This window comes from Corvus kubaryi, unplaced genomic scaffold (assembly GCF_017639235.1).
Source record: "Corvus kubaryi isolate FWS band 111438036 unplaced genomic scaffold, C.kubaryi_AGA036_p1.0 37052, whole genome shotgun sequence".
NCBI lineage: Eukaryota > Metazoa > Chordata > Aves > Passeriformes > Corvidae > Corvus > Corvus kubaryi.
The window spans coordinates 39233-49799 of record NW_024581021.1 but is presented as its reverse complement, the minus strand read 5'-3'; the positions used below and the strand labels follow the sequence as shown (position 1 = coordinate 49799).

Genomic DNA, 10567 nt, shown 5'->3' with positions numbered 1-10567 from the left:
GGGTGGACCCCTGTGAGTGGGGAGGGATGAAGGGTGGATTCCTGTGATCGGGGAGGGATTCAGGGTGGATCCCTGTCAGTGGGGAGGGATTCCCATCAGTGGGGATGGATTCAGGGTGGATCCCTGTCAGTGGGGAGGGATGCAGATTCCAGGATCATTGAGGCTGGAAAAGCCCTCCAAGAGCATGGAGTCCAACCTTTGACCAATCCCCACCTGGTCACTCAGACCAGCGTCCAGGAATTCCTCGGACGTCTCCAGGGATGGCAACTCCAAACCTCCCTGGGCAGCCCCTGCCAAGGCCTGACCGCCCTTTCCAGGAGGAAATCCCTCCTGGTGTCCAGCCCGAGCCTCCCCTGGCACAGCCTGCGGCTGTTCCCTCTTGTCCTGTCCCTTCGTGGCATCGCCGGTGCCCCTGGGAGCATCCCCGAGCTGAGGATGACGCTGGTGGAGGGCGCACAGCCACATCTGGAAGGGGCGTGTCGCACATCTGGAGCCCGCAGGATGGCGAAGCTTTTCACTGAGGGTGGAAAAGGGCACCGGGGGAGGAACGGAGCAACGGAGCCGCGGGCGGGATGGGCTCGGCGATCACGGCAGGGCTGGCCCGGAGCACCAGCTGCTCCGCACAACCCCACCCCGGGCAGGAGCGCAGCGAAACCCCGCGGGAGCGGGGCTGGGGAAGGGACAAGCGTCCCGCGGTGACATCGCGACAGGTCCTGCCCGCGGGGCGGCCGGTGAGGGACAGACCCCGACCCTGCGTGAGGGTCACAATTCCAGCTCGGAGCCGTTAATCCCTGCGGGAGCTCCGCCTCGCCCTGCGTGGATGTGAACAGCTCCTGGGAACGCAGGGCAGGAGCGGCCGGGCAGGGCTGACTCAGCCCCACGCGGCTGCCAGGGAGCGGCCCCGGGGCGGTTTGCGAGGCCTCGGGGAACGCAGCATCCACCCCGGGACAGAGGCGGATCCAGCCTGGAATCGCTCCCGGTCCGGCGCCCGCGGAGGGGGAACGGGGGCTTCACCCGAGCGACAACACCCCCGGCCCGGGGAGAGAGACCCCCGGGGCAAAACGCTTCGTTTAAATCAAAATTTATTGAAATGGCATCGGGAGGACAACGGGAGGGTCCCGGGGCGGTGGCAGCGCCCTGCCCTCACTTCCTGCGCGGCATCTTGTCCGGGAGGTCCTGGAAGAAGTCATTGCACATCATGGCCATGCAGGCCAGGAAGGTCACGTACTCCTGGAAGTCCACCTCGCTGTCGCTGTTGCAGTCCAGGTTGCTCATGAGCTTCTGTAAACTCGCCTCGCTGGTTTCCTTCTGCCCGGGGGAACAGGGGCCCCACCCCCCCCCCCCCCCGATTAAAATCGAGGTTTGCACGTCCCCGGATCCCGGAGTTGCCCGCGGGATGCGGCACTCACGCTGAAGCTCGGCAGCTCCTTCATCAGCAGCTCCTTAAGCTCGGTCTTGCTGAGCTTGTACTTGTCCCCCTCCTTGCCCGAGTACTTGTGGAAGGTGGCGACCATCACGGCCAGCGCCTGCTCCAGGGGACACGCCATGGGGACAGCGGCAAGCCTGGGGACACAAGGAGGGGACAGAGGAGTTTGGCATCCCCAGACACCTCCGTGCCAGGGGGGAACAGCCCCTCCCAGCCCCCAGCACATCCCGGGATTCACCGTTCCCTCCCTAATTCCACCCTCCCGCTCCCGGCCGGGCTCGGCAACCTCCAAAACAGAGGGGAAAATGGAGGGGGCCACAGCCCCCTCCTGCCCAGGCCGGGCAGGGAAGGGGCTCAGGTGCTTTTCCAGGTGAAATCCAGATTCCCAGCTCGGCACCTGCAGCAGGAACCGCCCGCTCCGCCCCGGGGAAAAGCCCCTGCCAGGGGACACCGCTGTGGGATGGGGCAGCTGCGCCTGGGCAACATCTGGAGAGCATCTGGAGAGGGAACAGAAGGGGGAAAAAAGCAACTCACCGAGAGCTCAGACGGGACAGAGGAGGACGGGCAGGGCGGAAGGGGAGCCGGAGTCAGGCCCTGGCATTTATAGCCCCGCCTGGGACACACCCGGCCGGGGAGGCACCGACCATCCCGAGCCTGCCCGGACACGGCCGGAAAAGGAGAAAAGGAGGAGAAAAGGAGGAGAAAGGAAATCCCGGGAGCTGCCCCGGCCCTCCCACCCACCCAGGGGGCTGGTTTGGGTCAGAAGGAACAAAATGCGCCCCTGGAGCTGGACAGGGACCACCAGGCCCGGGAGAATCCCTCGGGATTCAGGATGTCCCGGTGGGCACCGCATCCCACCGGGCAGGTGGTGCCAGGTGCCACCCGCGGTGTGTTTGGCAGCATCCCGAGGGGTGTCTGGGGCCGAGCGGGGTTTGGCCACGGGGGTGGTGTCGTGCCGGGGTTGTGCTGGGCTTTTTTTTTTCTGTTTTCCAGTCTCCTGGCAGCGATTTCTGTTTCCTAACGGCGAGGGCGGCGCGTCCCAACGCGCCGTTGTGTAACGGAGCTATTTTGGTGGCTGCGTGGCCCGGGCACGTGTCCTGGAGCTGTGGAGAACACCAGGAACGGTTTCCAACCCCCAGCCCTGGGGCGAGGCCTGACAAAGCCCCCGAGTGTCCCCCAGCCCCCTCAACCCTCAGCTGCTGCAGGGACCAGAGTGACAAACACAGGGGACAAAGCTCCGGTTGTTCTGACGCTCAGGGGGATGTGAAACCTCCCCAAACCCCTCTCGGCATCTCCCCAGGTCGGGGAGCTCTTTACATTTTGGCAGAAGTAACCCCCAAGCCTGAAGCTCGTCTCCCCAGTAGCGAGAAGAAAGGTGGTGGGAATTACTGGGAGGGGCAGAAGCGCCGGGGGCTCTTTTTAAAGGGTCTGAGAAGGGGCAGGGAAAAGTTTGGAGATGCTGGAAGGACCTGAGGGGGCTCAGGGAGGAGCTGGGGGCGTGGGGACCGGCTCTGTGGGGGTCCGCCAGCTCTGCCCTACTTTGTGGGGTCTTTTCTCCCGGGATTCTTTCTCTGGAAAGCCGGAGAGCAGCTGAGGGACCTTTCCCAAACCAGCCCCGACCTGCCCGGGATGGGAGAGCCCCGTGATTCCCAAATCCCAGCCCCATCCCAGGGTGGCGTGTCCAGGGAATCGCTGCCTGTCCGCGGCCCCGGGGCTCCGTGGGGATCCTGGGGGGGCTCGGGTTGAGCTCTGCAGTGCAGGCCCCCCCCCCCCCGCCCGGGGGCCCCCCCCCCCCCGGGGGGGGGGGGGGGGCCGGGGGGGCCCGGGGGGGCCCCCTGGGGTTTTTTTGTCCCCCCCCCCCCCCCAAACCTGGTGTCACCCAAGGCACCTCGTGCCCACGCATGCCCCACGCTGGGCTCAGAAAATCACCCCTGTTCTGACCTAAAGCACCCTGAAACCTCCCCAAGCCAGGCAGGATGACCGGGAGGGACATCCAGGAGCTGTTTTGTTCAGTCTTCTCCCAAAAAAACACCTCCCGCGGCTGAGCCACGCCGTGGAAAATCCCACGGAGCTGGAGGAAGGAGTGAGTCACCCTGAGCCCGCTGCCTGCGGCCACGGAACCGCTGGGACACAGCCAGGATTGGGGGAAAGCCTGAACAGAACCCCCAGAACTCATCCAGGATTGGGGAAAAGCCTGAACAGAACCCCCAGAACGCAGCCAGGATTGGGGGAAAGCCTGAACAGAACCCCTGGGACTCAGCCAGGATTGGGGAAAAGCCTGAACAGAACCCCCAGAACTCAGTCAGGATTTGGGGAAAAGCCTGAACAGAACCCCTGGGACTCAGCCAGGATTGGGGAAAAGCCTGAACAGAACCCCCAGAACTCAGTCAGGATTGGGGGAAAGCCTGAACAGAACCCAGGAACTCATCCAGGATTGGGGGAAAGCCTGAACAGAACCCAGGAACTGAGCCAGGATTGGGGAAAAGCCTGAACAGAACCCCCAGAACTGAGCCAGGATTGGGGGAAAGCCTGAACAGAACCCCCAGAACTGAGCCAGGATTGGGGAAAAGCCTGAACAGAACCCAGGAACTGAGCCAGGATTGGGGAAAAGCCTGAACAGAACCCAGGAACTCAGCCAGGATTTGGGGAAAAGCCTGAACAGAACCCCCAGAACTGAGCCAGGATTGGGGAAAAGCCTGAACAGAACCCAGGAACTCAGCCAGGATTGGGGGAAAGCCTGAACAGAACCCAGGAACTCATCCAGGATTGGGGAAAAGCCTGAACAGAACCCAGGAACTCATCCAGGATTGGGGAAAAGCTTTTATTGCAGCCCCTCAGGGCTGGGGTGGGCAGCAGCCGGGGGTCACTTCCTGCGGTGCTGCTTGCTGGGGTCGTCCTTGAAGAACTCGTTGAAGCCCATGGTGACACAGGCCAGGAAACAAACGTACTCCTTAAAATCCACCTCGCTGTCCTTGTTGTGGTCCAGGTCGTTCATGAGCCGCTTGAACTCGGCCTCGTCCATTTGTTTCTGTCAGGGGGAGAGGGTTTGGGGTGAGGGGCTGCCCCATCCCACCCCATTTCCCTCCCCTGCCTCAAGGAGGGTTTTCCCTTCACCTCTGGGAGCTCCAGGTGGGGAGTGCCCAAAAGTACCAAAAGCGCCTCCCGGATGCGGAAAAATTTGGCAAAAATAATTTCGCCTCTCGGTTGAAGCCACAAGCCAAGAAAGGGAAGTGGGGGTTAAAAAACAAAGGTGAAAAAAAAAGGGGAAATCGGAGCGTGATTTCCTTTGCCAAACAAAATATTCCTGTGGGTATATGAAAAAAAAAGCCAAATTTCCTTTCGGGCTGCGCCTGCTCCAGCTCAGCCCCTCGAGGCCTCATCCCTCCTCTTCCCCAGGGCTTTCCCGGGAGCACGAGGTCCCTGTGGGATGAATCCATCAGCTTCCATTGGGGGAATTTCAGAGACCCCCCCCTGGCCCGGGAGAAAGTCCCGGGGCTGGTTTGCTGCTGCCCCTCCAACCCCCTCCCCGAGGGGTACCCAGGGGTGCCCCGCGGGCACTCACGCTCCCGAAGATGGGCAGCTCCTTGTTCAGCAGCTCCTTGAGCTCCGCCTTGCTGAGCTTGTACTTGTCGCCCTCCTTGCCCGAGTACTTGTGGAAGGTGGTGACCATCACGGCCATCGCCTGCTCCAGGGGACACGCCATCGCCAGCCTGGGGACAGAGCAGGGGGTGGCATCGGGATCTGTGCATCTCCCCGAGAGGTTTTTGGGGTGCAGCAGCTGCTGGAGGAGCTGCGGGAGGAAGGGGAGCAGGGACTCACCGGGTCAGCGCAGATCAGCACCCCAAAAGGACTCGGGATGCGGCAGCCGGGGCGCGGTGGGCATTTATAGCCCGGCGGGGGTGGCACTGCCCCCCCGGCAGCCCCTCGCCCCCGGCCTTTCCCAGCAGCTCCTCGCAGGCGGTTTCGCCCGCGCCTCATTTTTGCCTAACGAGCTGTGTGATCCCATTAGAGGGAGGTGGGGGATGCCGAGCACTTCTCGGGGTGCTGGGATGGTCCCCTGGATCACCAGGCCCCCCTAAACCATCTGGAGGGCCCCAATACCCCCAGGAGAGGTGGTCCTGAGCTCTCCCATCCCGGTGACCCCAATGCCAGGTGAATATTTGGGGCTGGGGTGGTGACACCGGGTTTATTTGAGCTGCGGGGCTCGATGTCCGTGAGCTTTAGAGCAGCCCAGCAGGGCCGTGTCTTCTTGCCAGTCCAGCACGTTGTCCTTGTCCTCCAGGTCCCGCAGCAGCACCCGGGAGCTGAGCTGAGCCCGTTTGCCGCGGCACAGAGTGACAGCGGGGTCAGGGGTGGCACTCGCTGGCCATGCCACGGGTGGGCATCAGCCAGGACAGGGGGGTTGGGGCGGTGTCCCCCCATCACGGGGAAGGGAACGCCCCAGATTCTCTGGGATCCTGCAGCTGAAGACACGGGGGGGACTTGTTTGAGGGACAAGGGGGACCTTCCCTGCCCCCCACATCTCCCCCAGGGTGGGGAAGGGACACGAGCAAGGGGAGCGCCCGGAATTGTTCCCCTTTGGTGCATCTAAAAACGGGGCGTTGGGGGTTGGCTGTCCCCGCCCTGAGGGTCCCTCCTGGAGAGACCCCGAGGATCGAGCCCAGATCTCCGGGATCCCGCGGAAGCCGCCGGGAGCAGCGCCCGGCCCAGCCCCGCTCGCCCCGCACCCCGCGGGCTGAGCCGCGCCCGGGCCGCGCCCCGCGGGGATTCCTCGGTCGTGACTCAGCCCAGCCCCGCCCGCTCCCACGGGGACACCCCGGTTCCCCTGGGACCGCGGGGCTGGTCTGGGGGGGCTGCGTGAGCAGGGGGACGGGCAGGACCCCGCTGTGCTCCCGCATGGGGTCAGAGCCGGAGGGGCTGCAGGGGGTTGGGGGTCCCGGTTCCACGGTGCCGCCACCCCCGTGCCTCGGATCGGGGGTCGCTGGAGGTCCCAGCCGTGCTCGCAGCTCCTCGGCCAAGTCCCTTCCCGGTGGAAATTCCCCAGGAAGAGCCAGAGCTGGCGGCCCGGGCGTCCTGCCAGCACCGTGGGCGCCGCAGAGCGCCGGGAGCCTGGCCCTGCCCAGCCCGGGGGTCCCCGGGGGTACCGCGGAGCTTTGTCCCCATCCCGGGCGGGGGCTCTGCGATGTGCCGGGATGCAAGACAGGAACTGGGGACCCCCAAGACGCCGCGGGGTCGGGGCAGCCGTGGATGTGGGGCTGCTGTCCCCCCCCTGCCCGGGACCCCCATGGGGACACGGAGGGACCCCTCGTGCCCCAGGATGAGTGTGGGGGCCGCGGGGAAGCCGCGGTGTCTGCTGACACCCCGTGGTGGCTCCGGGATGGCCGGGACTGGCCTCGTCACCAGCCCGGGCAAGGCGTGACCGTGCGGTGAGGGCGGGGACAGGGCGGACCCCCTCCCACAGCCTCCCCCCGCCCCTCGGCGCACCGGGACGGCAAAGCCGGAGCGTCACCCGCTGCTCCTCCAAATTTTATTGCTGCAATAAATAACCACGGTGGTGTCACCCGGCCGGGACTGCGCCGTTCCTCGAGCCCCGGCTCCGGGCAGGGCAGAGCCTTCACCAGCTTGGGCAGGGGGAAAAGCGCCCTTGGCTCAAGGAGATCCCCCGCACTTGGGGGGGGAGCCCCGTGGGGAGAGGGGGTGCTGCTCGTGATGGGATTTCTGCCAGCGGAGGGCTGAGGACAGACAGAATTCCCGTCCCGGAGGAGGGGGAACCTCTCCCTTTGCTCCGTGTGGAAGAGGAGGAGGGCAGGGCCAGGAGGAGCCCCCGAGGCTACGGCGGCCTCACACCCCAAATCCCACCCACAGGACCTGCCCGCCCCAACCCCATCCTGCTCGGCAAAGCCGTGCGAACCGGGGGGATCCCGGAGGCTCGGGGAGGGCACAAAGAGGGGGACGTGGAGGAGCCGGGAGGGTCCGGGAGGGTCCAGCAGCGGCTACTTGGTGAGTTTGACACTCTGCTCCTGCTGGCGGATGATCTGCGCGATCGGGCTGGCGATGCCGCCTATCAAGGTCCAGTACTCCTCGAAGCTGATGCGCCCGTCCTTGTTCTCATCCAGGTCGCAGATGAGCTTGTCGGCCGCGCGGCGATTCCCGGTGTCCTGCGGAGACAGTGGAGCCGCTCAGGATCAGCCGGGGTCGGGGCGGGGACACCCCTGGGCAGGTGAGGAGCGGGGCCCCGGCCCCGCGGCCCCCGCGCTCACCGTCAGCATGTGGTTGAGCTCGCAGCTCAGCATCTTCCGAAAATCCTTCTTGCTGATGCGCCGCGGGTTCTTGCAGCAGCAGCAGCGGCTCGAGTACTTGTCGAAGTTGTTCACCAGCACCTGCACGGCCCATTCCAGCTCCGTGCACTCGCCCATGGCTGCCTGCGGGGACGGGAGTCAGGGGGGACCCTCCCCGGAGCCACCGCTCGGGGTGGGCGCGGGGGTCTCCACCACAAACCCCCGGCAGGCAGGAGCCGGCGCCGTGGAACGGCAAACACCCCACGGGCGCGGTGGGGCCTTCTCATCTCCCCACATCGCCTCTCCTACAGAATCACCCCCAAAATCCTCGCTGCCACCTGCGCCAGCCCCGGGACTCCTCGGTGCCACCTGTGCCCGCCCCGCCCGTCCCCCGGGGCCGCCGCCCCCGCGCGTGGGCCGGGGCGATAATTACGGCACCGGGGCCGCGGGGCTGAGCAGCGCCAGGGCCGCGGCCGCCCGTTCCCAGGGCTCATTAGGGAGGAATGGGGCTGGGAGCCGCGCGGCGGCACAAGGGCAGGAATTACCAGCCAGCCCTCCTGTTGCTTCACGGCTCCGGGAACTCCCTGGCGGGGCAGGTCCCGGCCTGCCGAGCCCCCCCCCCGAGCCCGGCCGAGCCCGTCCCCACAGCCCAGGGTCCCCTCCGTGCCTGCTCCGTGCCCCTCCTGTCCCCGCAGCTGCCCCCAGCCAGGAAGCTCCTTCCTATGGATGGGCCCAACAGGATGGTGCCCGTCACATCCCAGCGACGAGGGGACGGAAACTGCGTCACCTTGGCCGGACTTTGCTCTTTCCTGCCCCGTCGGTGGCCGGGAGTGGGGGGAGCTGGGGTCAGTTGATCCCTTTTGTTCCAGACTGGTTTAGCCCAGCCCAGAGGACAACACCGAGCACCACAGCGGTGGCCACATGGATCTTGGAGGAAGCCAAGGGGGTGGGATGCATGGAGCACAGAGGGGTGGCCCAGCACTGTCCCCGCTCTGGGGACATCACCAGAAGGTGTCCCCAGCCCGGCTGCTCTCGGGAAGCAGGCAGGACCTGACCCACGCCCGGACTTGGCTCCCATCCCCTGTCCTCATCCTGATCCTCCCCGGTCCAGCCCCAGGCCGAGGACGTCGCACGCTGGGGTGGTGACACCACACTCAGCCCCGGGCTCTCGTCCTTGTCCCCACGTGCCTCAGCGTGGCCCTGTGTCCTCCCAAGCCATCCCTGTCCCCGTGGTGCCATGGCCCAGGGTCACTCCGTCGTCCCCAGCCCACAGGATTCTGGCACCAGGGTGGCTTTGGAGCTGTCCCAGCGCTGGCAGGGCCGTGGGAGCCGCTCTCCGGTGATTCCAGCTTCGGCCCTTCCCATCCCAGGCCATGAACCGAAGGATTTTGGCAGCACCAGGGCGGAAGGACACACTGCACCCCCCTGCACCCCCCCGGGTCCCCACATCGGTGTCACCAGTCCCCTGCCACCCGTGCCCAGCCCTTCCTCGGGGCACCGCGGCTGCTGCTCCGCCGCTGACTCACGGCACAGCCCCGGGGCCAGCCGGGGGCACGGGGACACTCGCCGGGGTGGCACACGGGGACACCGGTGCCACGCTGGGACATGGGGACACTGGCACTGGGGTGAGACACAGACCCGGCTGGATGGGACGGGCAGGATGGGGCTCTCCGGTGGCTCCATTCCCACCACCACGGTCCCACACCTTCTCTCGCGTCTCCCTCTCCTTCCTCGCCCGGTCACCAGCGCCCAGAGGGGGGGACACAGAGCCAGACACGGCCCCAGCACTCCCTGCCCACCGCCCCGACATCCCCGCTGGCAAATCCCCCTTTTCCGGGAGCCAGACCCCACTGGCAGCCCCGAGCCGAGCTCTCCAGAGGCAGGGAAGGTCCATGGATGCCGCTGATCCCGTTCTGGACATCCCGCCCCATCCCGGATCCCCCCGGTGACCCCGGCAGGTCCCTCCACCCCGGCCCCGCTCCCGGAGCTGCCGAAGGATTCCAGGAATTTCCACCGCCCAACCTGCAGCGGCGCATCCCAGGGCTCTTCCCGGTTAAACATTCAGCCCGAGGGTCCCGAGGCCGGGTTCCCCAGCCCAGGGGAACGGGAATTCCCTGGGAGCCTCACCTGCATCCCTCCGAGGGTCCCGCTGTGTCCGTCTGTCGCCGCTGTGGGCAGTGGGAGCCGATGTCGCCGCTCTCTCCTTACCTCGCACCCATCCCGCCGGCCCAGCCGGGTTTTTAAGGAGGCTCCCACCCCTCCCTGACGTTCCCAGGGCGTTCCCAGACTGGGACTTACCTGGGAAATGGCTCCCCGGGATTGCAACACCGGGACGGGTCGGAGCGAGCAGGGACCCGCCGCCGGCCCCGGCTCCTTCCCGGGGGCTGCTGGGGCTCTTCGCGCTTTGGGGTGACGGGACGTGTTTGGGGAACACCCCAAAAACACCCCACGGGGTGCACGGGGCCGAGGGCGCCCAGCAGTGGGGAGCAGGCACAGAATTCCCACCTGATCCCAGGGTTTGCAAATCCACCCATCCACGCACCAGCAGGAGCCCAGCTCCTCCATCCCACAGCACATCCCAGCTCCAACCCACCCCAGCACTGGGGGGATCTGCCTGGAAAGGCAGGGAACATCCTTTATTTGAGCCAAAACCTCTTGTTCTGGTGGGTGGAAGGGGCTGACACAGGTTTGGGGCCCTGGAAGCTCCGAGCGGGGCCGTGTTCAGTACTTGGGATGGGTAAGGCTCTTCCCAGCTGGGAGCTGGGCTTGTAAAGTCCCATCCGTAATTAATTATCCCAGCAAATTGTAGGCCTGGTGTCTCCCAGCGCGATCCGATGCCGAGATCAGATCCCGGCCTTATCGG

The 10567-nt window shown here is 66.0% G+C and overlaps 3 protein-coding genes across 4 annotated transcripts; all 3 read right to left on the bottom strand.

Moving 5' to 3' along the window:
* Positions 1-1065: 1065 nt before the first annotated feature.
* On the bottom strand, positions 1066-2066 carry LOC121661057 (protein S100-A4-like). Its single transcript, XM_042020810.1, has 3 exons — positions 1961-2066; positions 1410-1563; positions 1066-1308 (listed from the first exon to the last, which is right to left on the bottom strand). Exons 2-3 carry the CDS (start codon positions 1545-1547, stop codon positions 1144-1146), a joined length of 303 nt encoding a protein of 100 aa, XP_041876744.1. The 5' UTR covers positions 1548-1563; positions 1961-2066; the 3' UTR covers positions 1066-1143.
* Positions 2067-4240: 2174 nt separating this feature from the next.
* Positions 4241-6835, bottom strand: LOC121661056 (protein S100-A4-like). The gene is made up of 3 exons (XM_042020809.1): positions 5246-6835; positions 4989-5136; positions 4241-4454 (listed from the first exon to the last, which is right to left on the bottom strand). Exons 2-3 carry the CDS (start codon positions 5127-5129, stop codon positions 4290-4292), a joined length of 306 nt encoding a protein of 101 aa, XP_041876743.1. The 5' UTR covers positions 5130-5136; positions 5246-6835; the 3' UTR covers positions 4241-4289.
* A 96-nt stretch (positions 6836-6931) lies between these two features.
* S100A16 (S100 calcium binding protein A16) lies at positions 6932-9940 on the bottom strand. Of its 2 annotated transcripts, none has more exons than XM_042020808.1 (3): positions 9832-9940; positions 7687-7848; positions 6932-7584 (listed from the first exon to the last, which is right to left on the bottom strand). In XM_042020808.1, the coding sequence occupies exons 1-3, from the start codon at positions 9835-9837 to the stop codon at positions 7420-7422; spliced, it is 333 nt and encodes a 110-aa protein (XP_041876742.1). In that variant the 5' UTR covers positions 9838-9940; the 3' UTR covers positions 6932-7419. The 2 variants fall into 2 exon arrangements, with proteins under 2 accessions (XP_041876742.1, XP_041876741.1); XM_042020807.1 differs by lacking the exon at positions 9832-9940 and adding an exon at positions 8372-8776.
* Between the last annotated feature and the right edge of the window lie 627 nt (positions 9941-10567).

What these genes read in the sequence shown, in the direction of transcription:
- LOC121661057 (XM_042020810.1), bottom strand. Translation starts at nt 1,547, where the DNA reads ATGGCGTGTCCCCTGGAGCAGGCGCTGGCCGTGATGGTCGCCACCTTC. An exon ending in AGGAGCTGCCGAGCTTCAGC is followed by an intron (nt 1,309 to 1,409) that starts GTGAGTGCCGCA and finishes TCCCCCGGGCAG; the next exon opens with AAGGAAACCAGCGAGGCGAG.
- LOC121661056 (XM_042020809.1), bottom strand. Translation starts at nt 5,129, where the DNA reads ATGGCGTGTCCCCTGGAGCAGGCGATGGCCGTGATGGTCACCACCTTC. An exon ending in AGCTGCCCATCTTCGGGAGC is followed by an intron (nt 4,455 to 4,988) that starts GTGAGTGCCCGC and finishes TCCCCCTGACAG; the next exon opens with AAACAAATGGACGAGGCCGA.
- S100A16 (XM_042020808.1), bottom strand. An exon ending in AGCTCAACCACATGCTGACG is followed by an intron (nt 7,585 to 7,686) that starts GTGAGCGCGGGG and finishes CTGTCTCCGCAG; the next exon opens with GACACCGGGAATCGCCGCGC.